At 46.7% G+C, this 16,544-nt stretch overlaps 1 protein-coding gene across 1 annotated transcript; it reads right to left on the bottom strand.

Annotated features, from left to right (window-relative positions):
- Nucleotides 1-13,164: 13,164 nt before the first annotated feature.
- Nucleotides 13,165-15,252, bottom strand: LOC117836761 (3-ketoacyl-CoA synthase 1). The gene has a single exon (XM_034716250.2). The coding sequence runs from the start codon at nucleotides 15,021-15,023 to the stop codon at nucleotides 13,404-13,406; it is 1,620 nt and encodes a 539-aa protein (XP_034572141.1). The 5' UTR covers nucleotides 15,024-15,252; the 3' UTR covers nucleotides 13,165-13,403.
- Between the last annotated feature and the right edge of the window lie 1,292 nt (nucleotides 15,253-16,544).

Raw genomic sequence — 16,544 nt, 5'->3', positions numbered from 1 at the left:
ATTTCATATGATTCATTTCATATCTTTGTCCACTTAAATTCCTGTAGTATTTTTCTTTCCTTTCGTTAATGACGCGAGATGGCTTGCTTCCGGTCTTAAAAAAAAAGTGTAAGCACACAAGGAGCTGGCCCTTTTTCTTTTATTTTTCATTAGAAAGAAAACGAAAATAAAAGAAAGTGCTAGTGCACACAAGAGTCAGTGGACCTGAAACAAGAACAACTGCACCAAAAGAATTCAACAGGTATTCAATAAAATCCTCTGCTGAGGGACAGCTCAGAAGCTGGGCATAAACATCTTCGTGGATGGATAAAAACTCAATGATACACAATTGAGCCTAGTGGGCGAAATAGGCTGTTTGACTTTTGGTCATGATGTTTGACTATTCATTTTATTCAAAAATTATGTAAGCATCATCTATTTTGTTTGTGGCTTACTTTACTTTCATAGGTATTACAAGCATGACTTATCTTTTTGTACATTTATAATAATTTTTTTGAATAAGACGAATGTTAAAGGTTGCAAGAAAAAATCAATAACGATAAATATTTTGATACGGAGGGAGTAGCGCCTATCAATGCTAAGATTCCTTACGCAATGAAATCTTCATTTCCAATCAGTATCCAAGACAGCAGTTCAGCACCTGAACTGCTCGCTAGTATGCAAAGGTTATGACCTAAAATCTTAGAACTATTATGATACGTTCTTAGAACAAATTTCCTCTTTGGTTCGGATTTTTTTTTTGTGATTATCTTTTTTCAATAAAAGTTTATTCACTAGTGGAATCTATTACATTATCGAACTTTTTTCTTTGTGCGGATATTCAACCACAACACTAAATTGCATTCACCATACAACATGTCAGGTGGGTGCAGAGTGGTACAACAACATGTAAAAGGCTCAATCTAATACAATAACTTGTCAGATGGGTGCAGATTGGTCCAACAACTTGTAAAAGAGGTGCAGATTGGTCAAGAACATGTAAAATGCTTAGATTAGTGCATTACATTGGTAAATCGGTGCATCCATAGTCCAAATGTTGTAACAAGAACATATTTGCTAATGATGGGTCAGAGGATATTCACGTCAGAATAAATTTATTGAGCATTTTTACCATTGATATGTGTCGCATGAGTAACCTTCACTGTTTACGAAATTAATGTTACGTCTTCGTATTAATTATTTTTTAATATAATAATTAAATTTTGATTAGAAATATTTAATTTTGTATCAATATTGATAAGTTCACCCTCAATGTTTTACATTTTGATTATATGCATTTTTATCCAGCTAAAAAAACAATATATTAATGCATACTAACAATATCTTTTAAAAATTTGGTGTAAATATTTTTTAAAGCCAAATGTACTTGTTTAGAAAGTAAAATTGAGCGAAATTCAAAACATACATGTTTCTCTACGTTTGTTAAATACACGAGCAGAAACACAGAAGAAACCTAGGCACCAAAGAAACCTAAGATCCGAGGATCTCTCTTGTGGACTTTAGTATTTCAGTAATACCAATGGCGGAATTCTAAAATTTTATTGAATTTTAACTAATGAACAGATAAGTTACGTACACAATTGAGTAGCAACAGACAGGTTACGATCAACGACTTTTATTGACAAAAAAATAAGAATTATTGATTGGAATAAAATTTACATGCCCATCTACTTTGCTTATTACGTTCTCGTTGTAACGTTTGGACTGTAGATGCACCAATTTATCAAGTTATTGCACTAAATTGAGCATTTTACAAGTTGTTGGACCAATCTGCACCCATCTGACAAGTTATTGTACTAGATTTTGTTGGACCAATTTGCACCTACGTGACAAGTTGTTGTATGGCTCTTTTTTTTAAGAAAATCTAATGAATTGCTAGTGGCACAGGTTTTCAATATTCTGTGGAAATTTTCTTAGTTTTGAATATACCTAATCTTAGGTCGGAAGAAAAAGGAGCAACGACAGCAACTTTGCTACTTTGACGTACCGACATGCGATGCTTGTTCTTTTTTGGATCCATCATCAATTTTTACCGTGCTCTCCAACGTAGAATGACCTTTCTGCATTTTACTGCGTCCATGGGCCGCCTAGTGTCGTTGCAGCCCGCGTTGCCCAGTTGCGAATTTTTTTATTTGTATATTATTTTTTTTAGATTTTGCAGAAATATATAGTCGGATGGAAAAATTGCAGATTTGGGCTATTGCCGTTGGCCCAGGCGGTGGAAGGGCCATACCGCCACCTCAGCTGGCGGTAAGGCGCCGACCCCGCCGGCCCATGTCATTACTGCCGACCCAGCCGGCGTTAAGTCTCTTCCGCCGCTTGGGCTGGCGGTAAGGACCCGGTCCCCTTGCTCCGCCACGGTACGGCCAGCGCGCGGGTGGTAAGGGTCCTTACCGCCGCCTGGCCCGGCGGGGTACATTACCCCCCCTCCCCCGCGCAGCCTTGCCTCCAGGCCACCCAGCTCTCCTGTTGTTTTTGAGTGGAGAACCAGAGAGGGAGAGAAGGAAGGGAAGGAGGAAAGAAAGAGAGGAAAGAAGGGGAAGAAATCTCCTAGGATTCAGGTAAGTTTTTCAATATCGTAGTATAGTAAAGCTAAAAATACATTGTGCTTTTAGATGCTAAAAATCTATCTTAGTATGTATAGTAGATTCGATATTTATTTTGTAGTTTAGTATTTAGATCTATAGATATTTTGTGTGTTTTTAGATGTTAAAAATGTAGCTTAGTTAGTATGGTACATTTGGTTTTCAGTTCATAGTTTAGTATTTAGATCTAGAAGTATTTACTAGTATAATTTCATGAATTTTTAATATTTTATTATACAACCGTAGGATGCCAAGGCGTGAAAAAGCTGGTAAAGCAAGGTAATCTCAGTACACGTTATTCAACCATACATTAACCGGTAGTCATATGATTTAATCTTAGTTGCTTCCGGTTCTTACAACGAAAATAGTAAAGGTGGAGTGGTGTTCCGTTGACCGGAAATGCCTTCGACCGTTTGCCTCTGCCTAGTGGTGTTCCAGTGCCCATGTGTTTTTGTGGCGATCCTTGCAAGGTAGCCAAGTCCGATGAAAAGGACACGTATAGGCAGAGGTATTGGATGTCTTCCAACTTTGCGTTTGAGCCTATACTTTGTCAGCGCCGCATTAACAAGATGGTGAAAAATTGATGTTGTGCGATAATTATTTTGTGCCATATGACATCTTGCATGCTTTTTTTGTTTTGTAATAAATACATTTTTGCAGACCCCTCCACCGCTCTGTGATTTTGAGAAGTGGATTGACATTGAGATCAAGCCTGAGGACATGGAGCACATGCAGTACATGTTGCAGTGGGCGGCAGAGAGCAAGGAGAGGATGGAGAAGAGGCTCAGAGAGGAGGCTGCAGAGAAAGAGCACAAGGAAGAGGAGGAAAGGAGGCGTCTTGCTGCGGAGAGGGAGATGAGGGAGAGGAAGCTTGAGCGTGCACGCCGAGTGAAAGCAGCGATGGAGGAGAACCCCGATGCCCTGAGGAAGGGAAAGTGGCCTCGTTGTACTCAATAGGCTCTGTTATTGGCTACTACTCCATTGTGTGCGGTTGTGTCCATGTTTTATTCATGGATAATGTTGTGTACTGTTGGACCTTTCATTGTGTTGTGCTTAGGTCATGTACTCCGTTATTTGCCGCACGATTTTCATTCGTAGTTATCAATTATTTTAATTGTGTGCTTCTAATTCTTAATTGGGAAATGTTTAGACTTGTATAGTAAACGCACGCGAACAATGAAAAGCATTTAACTTATTATGTAGACAGAGCAGTCCTCGCACATAAAGATAATCGTACACATCGTAATCGTACAAATGATAAAAAATAAGAAGTCGCCCTACGCACTAAATGCGTCCTCGCTTGAAACGAGGCTCGCCGCCACCACGACCACGCCTCGCTGCCCGCTGTGCTGCTCTGGTCTGCTGCCGGTTGTACGTCCAGGGCTTCGGTGGGTGAACGTCGCGAGTCGGACGTCCTCCCACTCCCTCCACAGGAGGTGTCACGAGGTATTGGGATGACGCGTCCTGTGTGGGACCCGTTTTGTCCCGAGGAACTAGGTCGCACCCTGTGTAGGACCCGGGGCATCTGCCAGCTGGGAGGGACCGAGCAGATCGGGGTCCACTCTGAAAAGGTCATCGATCCAAGCACTGCCGCTGGACCTCGCTGCCTCGTCGTGCGAGTCCTCCGAATGCCATCCCTGGTCTACGTAGCCTGTTACAATCACAAAGGAAACGGTTTAGTTAGTTTCGTTGCATTCTTAAAATGGAGTTACAATATGTATACATCACGCACCTGCTGGTCGTAGCTCTGGTGCAGCTGAAGAAGGACAAGAGGACCATGCGTATTGCATTTGCGAAACGGTGGACGGACCTGCTGTGACATGCCAAGACGGTGGTGGTGGTGGTGGTGGTATGTCATAGGAGGTGCCGGCTGCTGGCGGATGAATGGGCTGGTGAGAGGACGTACCAGCCTACTGAGTAGGAGCTGGAGTGGATGCACGGGGGTACGGAGGTTGTGGTGGACGGACGACGTCCCCGTGCCCACCACGGCAGGTAACGGCACTGAGGAACCCGCTGCAGCCGTCTCTGGCCCTCGTAAGTAGCGATCGTTGCTGAACCAAATTCATATGGGGAAGTTATCGATGCTGTACGTCAGCTGCCTGTCCAAATCCCCTATAAGGTCAATCTGTTGGGGAGCGAAAAAATTTCAAGTTAGTCACACCACCGCTCGGTCGTAGTTGACGTCTCTTGCGCGAGGGTACGTCTGGGTGACTGGAGCGGTCTCCGTCGGTGGCTCCGCCGGAACATGCTGAACCCGCGTCCTGGTCCTCGGTAAGAACCAGTGAAGGTACGCTGTGAAAGCGTCTGCGTCGTGTGGCCGGGTCTCCTGGACCACCTCGTCTAGTGCGGTCGCCCACAGGGCGACCCAGTGAACCATCCTCGTAGCCCATAGGACTCTAGGCCCACCACCACCACCACCCTGACGGCTAGCCCTAATGGAACCATCGTTACACGAGTTACATAAACAAAATATTCTTAATGCAAGAAGAATGAAAATGCTGGACTGTACCTGTGAACGGAAGCCGGAACCGCTGACGTTGCTAGAAGCGGGGAGTCCTGGTACAAGCCGAACTGCCTCATGACACGGTGAACCGCGTAGTCCTCGACGTGGATGTCTAAGACTACTAGCCTCCTCATCATCCAGTACGCCATCGATGGCATAGCGAAGACAGGCCATGCGGGGCACGAGCCTCCACCTCCTCGAAGCTGTGGGGTCTCCACCTCACGTTAGTGTCGACCAGAGCGTCGAACATACCGATGAAGTCCGGGTAAGACTTCTTTGTCTGCAGCCCCGTCCACACCGCCTGCAAGAAATGTAATCATAATTTCTTAGTTAGGACCTCGGAAATTCCAAAGTGTAATATGAATCGAAAAATAGTGGTGGAAGAACCATACCCTCCTCAGGCACCACAATGACCCCATCGTGAGTCTGTCAACGTCGTCCTCTTCAAAACCTCCAGGGTAGGGGGACATGTCCACACGAGGTCGCCCTATCGGGAACCGCTCGTAGGCCCAAAGCTGAAGCAGCAGCGGGCAACCAAGGAAGATAGGCTCCGTCGAAGTCACCTTCACGTAGCCCGTGCAAAGACCCCTGTACGTGGCCGCCAGCACAGCTGAACCCTAGCTGTACTGTGGAACCTCATCGAGCGGGGCCTCCGCAATGGCCCTCACGTGAGGAAGAAGGTGCTTAGGCACCGAGTTCCCCTACGACGTGCAGAAGAGGGTCCAGTCGAAGAGCCACAACAGGTACGCCTCCAAGTGACGCGCTATTGTGGCGTCGTTTGCATCCTCTCTCACATACTCGGCTTGCAAAACAATTTCGTACTTGTGTCAACAATAAAAAATGGTCAAAGAATATTTGTAGTTGCTGGTAATTAGAAACTCACCTGAACTACTGAAGCCAAGCCTTCGTCGGGCCGTGGGAGCTGCTGAAAGTGGTGTACTGGGGGGCACCGTCTACGCGGGGAACGTCCGCAAAGCGACCCAGCAGCTCGTCGTGCCAGGCAGGGGGGACATCCATCGTGGCTATGGCGACCCCTGCATAAGGAAGGCCCAGTAGCATCGAGACGTCCTCTAGTGTGGGGGTCGCCACCGGTCTAGCAAAGCTGCTAGCAGTGACATGTCGAACTGCAACCATGTGGGTCTCTCGTGGCCACGTCGCGCTGAACGGTCGACCATGTCGCCCTCCACAAGCCTAGCCACAGGAAGAAGGCTCGCCGCATGCAACTTGTACCACAGAATAAATGAATTAGTTTACACAAATTAATCGTTCAACTTAACACACAAGTATTACTAATTATTTCTACCTCGGGATCCAACGTCGGTCGATCAGCATGGTTGCAAGTGGAATACGAGCCTGAAACATGCCTAGGTTGGTACCAACTACGGCCGAGTGGAATGACCTATGCTGGCCGTCCAAGGTAGGGTCGAGCAACTCAGGGGTCTGGTCCCCTGTGGACCTGGGTGCAACGCCATACCTGCAACACAAGTATTAAGAGAAATAAGCACTGAACACGTAAAGAAAATATAACATTGCATTACGTTACATTGCAAATAAACATCATAACTCTACAGCACATACGAGTCATTACAAATAGAAGGGCCCACGATAAATATTACAATACTTGATGTCCTTGTCCACACCATCAAATAAACATTATATTACACTACCTAAGGACGTTAGATGCATTACATTAGTAGTTATTAGGTGCAGATTGGGTGCTAGCACTTGCATACATCGTTGCCGGGCAGTTCTTGTAGGTGTGATCGGCTTCGTGGCACTTGGAGCATAGACGGACATCAGGAGCAGCTTCAGATTGATCCTTGTCATTACAGATACGCCTGTTCCCACGTCGTCCCACTCCTTGGACCATTTCTAGATCAGGATCAGGAATGTAGTGGGCGGTATTACCTGGATTATTGACAAAGTCTCCCAGCAAACGATATCCATAAACCTCGTTCCTCCAAGTTTGCCATATGGTTTCTTTGAGGAAATAGTGCGGCACAAAACGACGGGGTTGAAGGCCCCCCGCCTCAAAGCATGCAGCAATGATATGGGTGCAAGGCTTGTGCAGCAACCTTGGCTTGTGGCAAGAGCAAATACAACCTTCATTGCTGATGATGCACTCATGTGTGTGTCTCTCACGCCTCCCGCCCATTTGAACTTTGTCCCTACAAACAACTTTGAGCCGGCGTTCCACGGCTCCCACTTCTTTCACACAGTGCAAATGAGCTTTCTTAATTGCTTCCTCCATGTACTCTATCATCTTGTACCCAAATATTACGTGGTTGTCGCGCATTGAGTTATCAGCCAATTGGTACCTTTCCCTAAAATACTTCATGGTGCGGTAAAGGTAAAATTCGACAATACTAACAAGGGGCAAGCCCTGAACACCACGCATGATCTAGTTGTAAACCTCAGCTAGGTTTGTTGTCATTATACCCCACTGTGCACCTCCTTCATCAAAGAGTAATGCCCACTTTTCCTTCGGTTCATTCTCAATCCACTGTGAGAAGGTCTTGATGGATGTTCCCCGTCTTCGCCTGACGTTTGGACCATCGAGCCCGACATCCTCCAGAGACACAGGTTGGTCGGCCTCACTATTGACCACCTTCTTCACTAGTTCCTTGCATTGCTTGTTTGTGAGGTCCTCAAGTTTCTTCCATAGCAGGTTGAATTTCCTCTTCTAATTCTGGCTACACAGTCACTTGAGCAATTTCATAAGGGTCTTGTTCTTGAATTGGCTGTGAAAGTTTGCACCCATATGCCTCATGCGCCACCTACTCTTCAAGTCCGACCATATTGGCGTCTTGAAACGCTCTTGACTTCCATTTTGTAGGTCGTCGATTGCTTGTATAATGCCTTTGTGCTGATCATGAATGAGACTGACCCCCTCGACGTCCAACACTATCATGTTCTTGACCCTCTCGAGGAACCAGTACCAGCTATCTCCAGACTCCTTCTCCACAGAAGCGATCGCAACTTGATTGTTTCCATCGGTCCCGATAGCTGTTAATATTGTCCCTTTGTACCTTCCAGTCAGATATGTGCCATCAATGCAAATGACTGGTCGACAAAGCCGGAAAGCCTGAATGCAAGGACCCAACACAAGGAATGACCGCTGAAGGACCTGTTTGCCTGGAAACTGAAGAACTGGATATGATTTCAAGTCATAGAAGCTTCCAGGATTTCTCTGGCAAATGGTGTGCAGCAAGGCAGCGAGGTTGTCGTAGGATGCTTCGAACGTACCCCACTTCATCTCAAGCGCTTTCTGCTTAGCACGGTAAGCTTTGTTGTAGCTGATCTTGTACTTGAACTTCTCCTCTATGGCACAGATAATGGACTTGGGCTTGAAGCTTGGATTCTCCACTATCTGAGGGTACATGTATTGAGCAACAAATTCAGCAGTGAGGTTGCGGTGTGTTCCTTCCAATTCAGCCAGCAAGCATTGGTGCTCAACCACTTTAGTCACCTCCCAGTAATCCTTCCATTTGCCCTTGTATGCATGCACCCTGAATGGGCAATCATTTCGCACACAACAGACATCATACACTTTCGGGCTACTCTTTTCCACCCTGAACTGACGCTGCAAACACAAAGATGACCACCTCTTAATAGCCACCTTCACTTCATCCCCACTTTGGTACACAGCCCCCACGCATACCTCATTCTCTCTGTACTCCCAAAGAATATTTCCCCCCACATTGACTTGTAGGGCGGAATGGTCGTAATTTGACCAATTTCGCGGTACAGGATAATCATCTTCCTCATCCGACGAGTCCTCCACCATGGCACCATTGGTCTCCCCTCCTTCCATCTCCATATGCTCTACTAACTTAGGAAATTCTTCCCCCACATCAGCCTCTCCATTTGGTTCCCGAGGTGCTACATCATGTTCTGCATCTCCACCTTCTTGTTCTTCGTCATCAAATTCTTCGTTTCCACCCGCAATACTCTGCACATCTTCTTCCGCTTCAACTTCATCTCCTCTGACTTGATCTTCAATATGAGTGCTAGGTCCACCCTTCATGAAAAATCGGACATACCATATGATTGGTAAACCTCTTCTCGTGAAACCATCTATGTAAGCTCGATACCTCGGAGTTCCTTCAAGCGGAACCAACTCCCAAAAGTTTATGTCCGGCCATCTTTGCACTACAACCCTCACTGACACATCCGCTTCATCTCTGTCAACACCTAAGTCCCTACAGAGCCACTTGCATATGCCCCCCAAGTTCTCTATCTTGCTCTTGGAACACACTTGGTGAAATAGAGGAATCCACTCAAATCTACCCCTTCTGGACCATATATAACCTCCCCCGGCCCATAGTACACTTGAATATTGACACTATTCGACATGCCTGACAACATACATGAAACGGGTAGTCCAAATTATTCTCAGCACTATACATAAGTTAACTACAATAACGACCTCAATTGAATAAACAAACAACTATGTAACACTAAACCGAGCTTACTAACTAACTTTATCATAGACATGCACCACAATAAATAAATCTAATAATGTTACCGAAAAACTATATTGTAATACCTAACTAAAAAGTTATAATTTACTCACTACATTTATTGCCGTTACCAGAACAAACAAATCTAATATTATTATCGAAAAACTCTATTCGAATACCTAACCAAAAAATCAGAATTTAATAACTCATTTATTCTAGCCATTTACGTTAACAACTAAATCTAATAATGCTGACTCTATTTTACTTTACTGTATATGCTAAATCAGTTATACTTACTAAGCTACGTTTTCCTATCTAAAAACATTTAAAAGTTTCTAAGTCTAGATCTACATCCATTGTTACTTCTAAGTCTATATCTACTAATATTTCTAAATCTCAGATCTACTAATATTTCTAAATCTAGATCTAAACTAAAGTAAACTATACTATAGTATACTATACTAAACTATGAGATTAAAAAAAAAATTTACCTAAGAAAGATGGAAGAAATTCCTTCCCTCTTCCACCTCCTCCTCCTTTCTTTCCTTTTTTTCTTCCCTCCTCCTCCACTCCTCTCTCTTTTTTTTCCTTCCCTCCTTTCCTCTTTCTCTTCCCTCTTCCTTCTCTGACTTGCTGCGGGCGTGCACTGGTACGGGGAGAGTGGAGGGGCGTAGGGGCGGGTTATAAAGGGCGACTGTCGCCGGCCTAGGCGGCGGAAGGGCCTTACCGCCGCCCGCCTCGACTCACGCGCCCGCAGTTACGTCGGTTGCTGACTGTTGGTGGGGGGCCTTACCGCCGGCTGAGGCGGCGGTAAGGCCCTTCCGCCGCCTAGGCCGGCGGCAACAGTCTAGATTTTTCCATCCGACTATATATTTCTGCAAAATTGAAAAAAAATAATATAAAAATAAAAAAATTCCCCAGTTGCCTTGCCTTGTGGTTACCCGTCATGTGCAACGTCAATGTCCCGCCACACCAGTGTTTTGGGCTTCAGTCGTGCCTCCGCAAGAAATCGATGTGCTCACGTCCTGTCCACGCCGCAATCCTATGGGTGAATTTTCTTCCCCAATTCTCACAACTAAGGAGATGAGGCATGGAAATTAGCGGTGAGAATTGGCGAAGAGAATTATTATCTTGTTTGTTTTTCCGAGAAAATTAAGAGGGGGAGTTTAGAGGTGAGGAATTATATCTGAAGTCATGATTAACGGTGCATATGCATCCATCTTCCATCTAAAATAATCCTCACCCTCCCTATGAAGTGATAGGTGGGAATTGCTCATCTAACCTCTTATTCTTTATTCCACTAAAACTCCCGTACCCTCTAAACAAACAATAGAATTTTAATCTCTCATAGCTAAATTCCATTTCTCTCCCACCAATTACCTCCAACCAAACATACCGATAGGACTTCCAAATTTTTTTTTCTGCGGAACTTCCGATGTATTGCGCTGTGAGTTTTCATCACCTGGACTACTTGTTTGCTCTGTTATGATAAAAGCTCAGTGCAGCCAGACCATTACAAAATTGGGCAATTTCCTGTGAAGATTAGTTTAAACCTTGTTGTTTTGTGCCACAATGTTGTGGTTAATTGTATACTGCTTTACTTGTGTATTAGCACCTTGTGATATATTGGTTGGTCTGATCGAGAGACTCATGTCATTTCAAGCCATTGAATTATTCAGTGGTAGCTTTACACTTTCTGTGTCTATTGCTTTGTTTTGATAAGTAGCATTGATGTATGCTCTTGCATAGTCTTCAGGGCCTTTAACTAGTTGTAGTTGTACCGAGTTAGTAAGGTAGTGTCTGATTGTGAATAAGCAAGGGTCAGGTAGCACTGAGAGCTATGTTTAAAGTTTAAACTAAACTATTGTATCCAGATTTGGTTATACACCTGTACTGCAACATGGTAGTGTACTCTTGTTCAATACTAGTGAAATCATGTTGGAAGAATACATGTGTACTTCTCATTTTGTGATTGTTGGAATTTTTTTTGCTCGTATTATTGCATTGTTTACAACAGTAGTTAGAAGCAACATCTTGCTCCGGTTGACCACTTGACCTTGGCTCAACTGGACTTGATGTTTTCCACAGAATCGTTGAAGATGTCGACCTCACCAAATTATGAACAAAGTATCGTGTACGATGTGTGCATGTCACTACCAAATGAATAGGATACATTTTTAAATCTCTGTACGTCTACAAGAATAAACCTTGGGAGTACATCCATGCCCTGTTTGGAAAAAAAAAAGGAAAAGTAGAGTATGCCTCTATAATCCATGGCCACGGGATAGAGCTAGCAAATCGAATAATCAATGAAAACATATTGCATCAAGGTTACAAATTGGATAACCCATTGGGGCTCAACCTACTAAAGCCACTCGTCAGTCGTCACTGTCAGAGACGAGTGATCAATATGGACTATGGGGCTGTTTGGTTCTGTTTGCTTATTTTTAGCACGTGTCACATCGAATATTTAGATACTAATTAGGAGTATTAAACATAGACTATTTACAAAATCCATTACATAAGTGGAGGCTAAACGGCGAGACGAATCTATTAAGCCTAATTAAGCCTAATTAATCCATCATTAGCAAATATTTACTGTAGCAACACATTGTCAAATTATGGACTAATTAGGCTTAATAGATTCGTCTCGCCGTTTAGCCTCCGCTTATGTAGTGGGTTTTGTAAATAGTCTACGTTTAATACTTCTAATTAGTATCTAAACATCGATGTGACGGGTGCTTAAAAATAAGCAGCGTAAACCAAACCAGCCCTATGTATGCCCCTGCAAAAGATTTCATATCAGTCTAGTTCAGAGGAAAAAAGTTAGCTTGACTGGAAGTGGGTAAATACGTGGCAAATTGCAGCTTTGACTAGCTTGTACTATACTCCAGATGAACACGCATGTAGAAACATCAAACATATATACTGATTCGCATTAATATACAAAAAAATAAAAATAACTCGAATAAAAACATCATTTTCTAGATACACCTGCATCAACTGACGGTGATAGCACTCTTTCTTTAAAGGCTACAATCTCCTTTCATCGTTAAAATTATGCTGATTGGTAAGCCTACACACTGACCACATCGTCAATATAAAAATCTATCGGCTCAGTCTCTCGTATGAGCTTATAGGGTAGAATTTGCATGCGTATATTTATATGGGCTTATAGGGTAGAATTTGCATGCGTATATTTATATAGATGAGTTCTGTATCTGTTCTACGGCTCGATTGTTTTTTTGTCCCTACTACAGCAAGCCAACGATAATCACGCTTTCGACCGCCGGAGACTGCTGATGAAAGCACTCTTTCAGTAAGTTGACCAAACATCAGGACCTGCTGAAGGTTTCAAGCAAGCTGATTTGTCAAGCCCACTCACCAATCGCATGAATGATTGAGACGAGTGTAAACACTGTGAATCAATGCCGTGAAGATTGGCAGCCCTGAAAGCACTCTCTTTCATGGACCAACTTCTCAGTACTACAGTCTTTCATGGAAAATCAAATTAATTTACACACATTCACATTACTACCAGCATCTGTTACAACTTCCAACGGCACTTCTGATCTGATGTCTCCATCTACTTAATGAGAAAGGCAGCAGTCCAGCGATCTCCACACATCATTATCCTAACTATTCACCAACCACAGCACAGTATTTATAGACATTGTGTAACGCCACCCTTGTCTTCAATGCACTACAGGTAGCAGAAGATTCAGCAGCTCCAACCTGATCAAGAAACGAAAGAAAATTATAGCCTTGTGTGTTCTTTTTATCATACAGTTCTTGTGCAGCTGCAACTGATGCAACGGCGTGACCGATTCAGTCACAAAGAATATGACGCGCTCAGATGTACGCTTTCGGCGGGTAGTTTTGAATGCTGTCCACCCACGGGTTGCAGCTGCCGCCGCCGGTGCCGTCGGCGGGCACGGGCGCCACGTCGCGGAGCGCGCGCCAGACGGCGCTGTTGCACTTGAACCCGGAGCCGAACCCGATCTGCCACACGCGGTGGCCGCGCCGGACGCGGCCCTTAGCCTCGGCGTAGGCGAGCTCGTACCAGAGCGAGCTGCTGCTGGTGTTGCCGAACCGGTGCAGCGTGCACCTGCTGGGCTCCATGTCGGCGTCCCTGAGCCCCAGGCTGCGCTGCACCTCCTCCAGCACGGCGCGGCCGCCGGCGTGCACGCAGAAGTGCTCGAACGCGCGCCGGAAGTCCGGGATGTAGGGGCGGGCTCCGCCGCCACGGGAGATCCGGAGCAGCCGCTGGAGCACGAGGGACCTGAGGAACTTGAGCTGCTCCGACAGCGGGAGCACCAGCGGGCCCAGGGTCGTGATGTTCGTCTTGAGCGCGTCGCCGGCGACGGCCATGAGCTCGTGCGCCAGCGACACGCCGACGCGGCCGGTGCCGTCCTCGCGCTGGTACACGCACCCGTAGCACTCGTCCGCGGCGCCCTTGTGGGTGCGCACCGTGTGGAGCAGCCGGTACTTGGCGCGCCCGGCGTCGGCGGCGCGGTTGGACAGCAGCCCGGCTGCGCCGCCCATGCGGAAGATGCAGTTGGACAGCAGCATGGAGCGGTCGTTGCCGAAGTACCAGTTGAGCGTGATGTTCTCGGTGCTCACCACCACAGCGTAGCACCCGGGGTTCGCCTGGAGCATGTCCCTGGCGAGGTCCACGGCGATGAGCCCGGCGCTGCAGCCCATGCCGCCGAGGTTGAACGACTTGACGTCCTCCCGCATCCTGTACCGGTGCACCACCATGGACGCCAGCGACGGCGTCGGGTTGAAGAGGCTGCAGTTGACGATGAGCACGCGCACGTCGCGGCGCGGGTCGATCCCCGTGGCCGCGAACAGCGCGTTGAGGCAGCCGAACATGACGGCCTCGGCCTCCGCGCGGGCCTCGGCCATCGACAGCCGCGGAGGCCGCGCCTGGATCCCCGGCGGGAGGTACGTCTGGTCGCCGAGGCCCGAGCGCCTGGTGATCTTGGTCTGGAACTCGAGCGCCTCGGCGTTGAAGAAGCCCGTGCTCTCGGTCATCTCCAGGAACCCCTCCTTGGAGATGGAGTGCTCGTCGCCGGGCCTGTAGCACGCGAAGTCCACCAGGTACACCGGCCGGGGGCGCTTAAGGAAGTACACCGTGAGAAGCAGCGCGGCGGCGCCGAGCCACGCGACGCAGGTGAGCAGGTCGAGCGAGTAGAGCTTGTCCACGCCGACGAGCGAGTGCGCCGCGGCGGCGAGGAGCGGCGGCGCGAGCGCGAGCGGGACCCAGGACGAGGCCGTGGGGAGGCCGCCGGAGCGCAGGCCGAGGCGGACGTACTTGAGGTTGACGCTCCGCGCGAAGTCCGGCAGCCGGCGGCGGATCTTGACGACGAAGCTGCTGGGCTGCGCCGCGGCGGCCTCGGCGACGACGTCCACCTCGGCAGTGAGGCGCTCGCGCTCCATGACCGCCGCCGTTGACGGCGCGGCCTCCATGGTCGCGTCGGTTTGGACGTGAGCGAGCTCGACTTCTTTGCGTGCGCGGGACTTCGTTGCGTTTGGTTGTAGTTGGGTGGAAAAATGGACACGGGTGGCCAGTCAATTTATAGGCGTTTTCTCAGGGAGGAAAACGCCGCGAAAGTAACTGACGTCCAGCTGAAGCCTGGGACAGCTAGAGCTGCCATTTTAGCGGTCAAATTTCAGGTTCGTCCTGATGGAAAATTTGCCAAGAAAGGCTTTGAATTTGAGCTATCTTTCTTCTCGAGATGCAGAGAAAATTTGTTTGTGAATGCACGTCGTTGCGGCAGGGGTAGCAAAGCAGGTCGTTAGTTCACCGCGGAATTGGAGCTGCTTGCTCTTTCCGGTTTTGGACCTATCAACCGTCATACAAGATCACGCCAGATATACACGTCTGCCAGCTAGCTTGAGGTTCGGCCACACAAGTTCCTCGAAATAGTAGTAGCCCCTGCTAGGCTGCTGGGTTAGGCTTTTTCGGAGCAGAAAATCAAGCTCCATTTGTTAGGCCATGTTTGGTAGGATTTCGGATTATCCAATACCTGTTTCTAATTTTATTTCTCTTCGGAAACTTTTTCTCTAGTGATGGATCAGAATCACTTTATGACTCGTTTGACTAGTAAGAGGGTTTCAGATTCCTGGAAGGTTGCACATAATAAGAGGAAGTGATTTTATCGGGAACGTCCATTTAGGTGATTCTCCTTCTAGTAAAAAAAACAAAGAAACATTTATTTCATTTTTATTCAAAACATTTTTTGCCTATAATCATTTTTATTTCATTTTTCCACCGCTCTGTCTCTTTCCTATCCTTATCCTCCCGTCTCCCGTAGCTCTCTCACTGCTATCTCTTTGTCCTCTCTCTCTCACAGCTTCCTCTCTCTCTCATGGCTGCGGCAGCGGCGGAGTGGGGCGGCAGCGATGGCGGAGGGGCGGCGACAGCGGAGGGCGGTAGCGGCGGCGGGGCGGAGGCGGAGGGGAGGGGCGGGCGGCGGGGGCTGACGGTTGGAGGGGGCGGCGGGGCGGGACCGGGGATTTCAATTTTTCTTTATTTTTTTAATAGACTTTACCGGTACATTGCAAAACCGGCAACGGTAGCAAGCAATGGCGTTTTCTAGTGAAGGGTTACGCTCTTGTTCGGAGAGTGCAACAAATAGAATTTTTTTTTGTCATTTAGGATCACAAGAGGACACGGCTAGATTTCCAGGGCCTTTCCGAAAACCATGAATTTGGTTCTGGCTCAAGTCCGTTCAATCAAGCTTGTTAAAAATTACATTTCTCGTAGAATCAGTGTCCTAAAAGCAAAACCAAATCATGAGTTCGGCTCGTTATTTTTAATCAAATGCTTCCCAGCTTTAGCGTTGACATTTTTTTAACGAACAGGCCAAGACTTGAGCGTTGACAATGAATTTTGCTTGAGCCTTGTTTAGTCGCCCAACTTTGAGGTACCCAAATTACTGTAGCAATACTGTAGCGTTTCGTTTGTATTTGTGAATTATTGTCCAA

The sequence above is a fragment of the Setaria viridis genome, chromosome 9, assembly GCF_005286985.2.
Source record: "Setaria viridis chromosome 9, Setaria_viridis_v4.0, whole genome shotgun sequence".
Lineage (NCBI taxonomy): Eukaryota > Viridiplantae > Streptophyta > Magnoliopsida > Poales > Poaceae > Setaria > Setaria viridis.
This window is presented reverse-complemented; position numbering and strand designations above follow the sequence as displayed.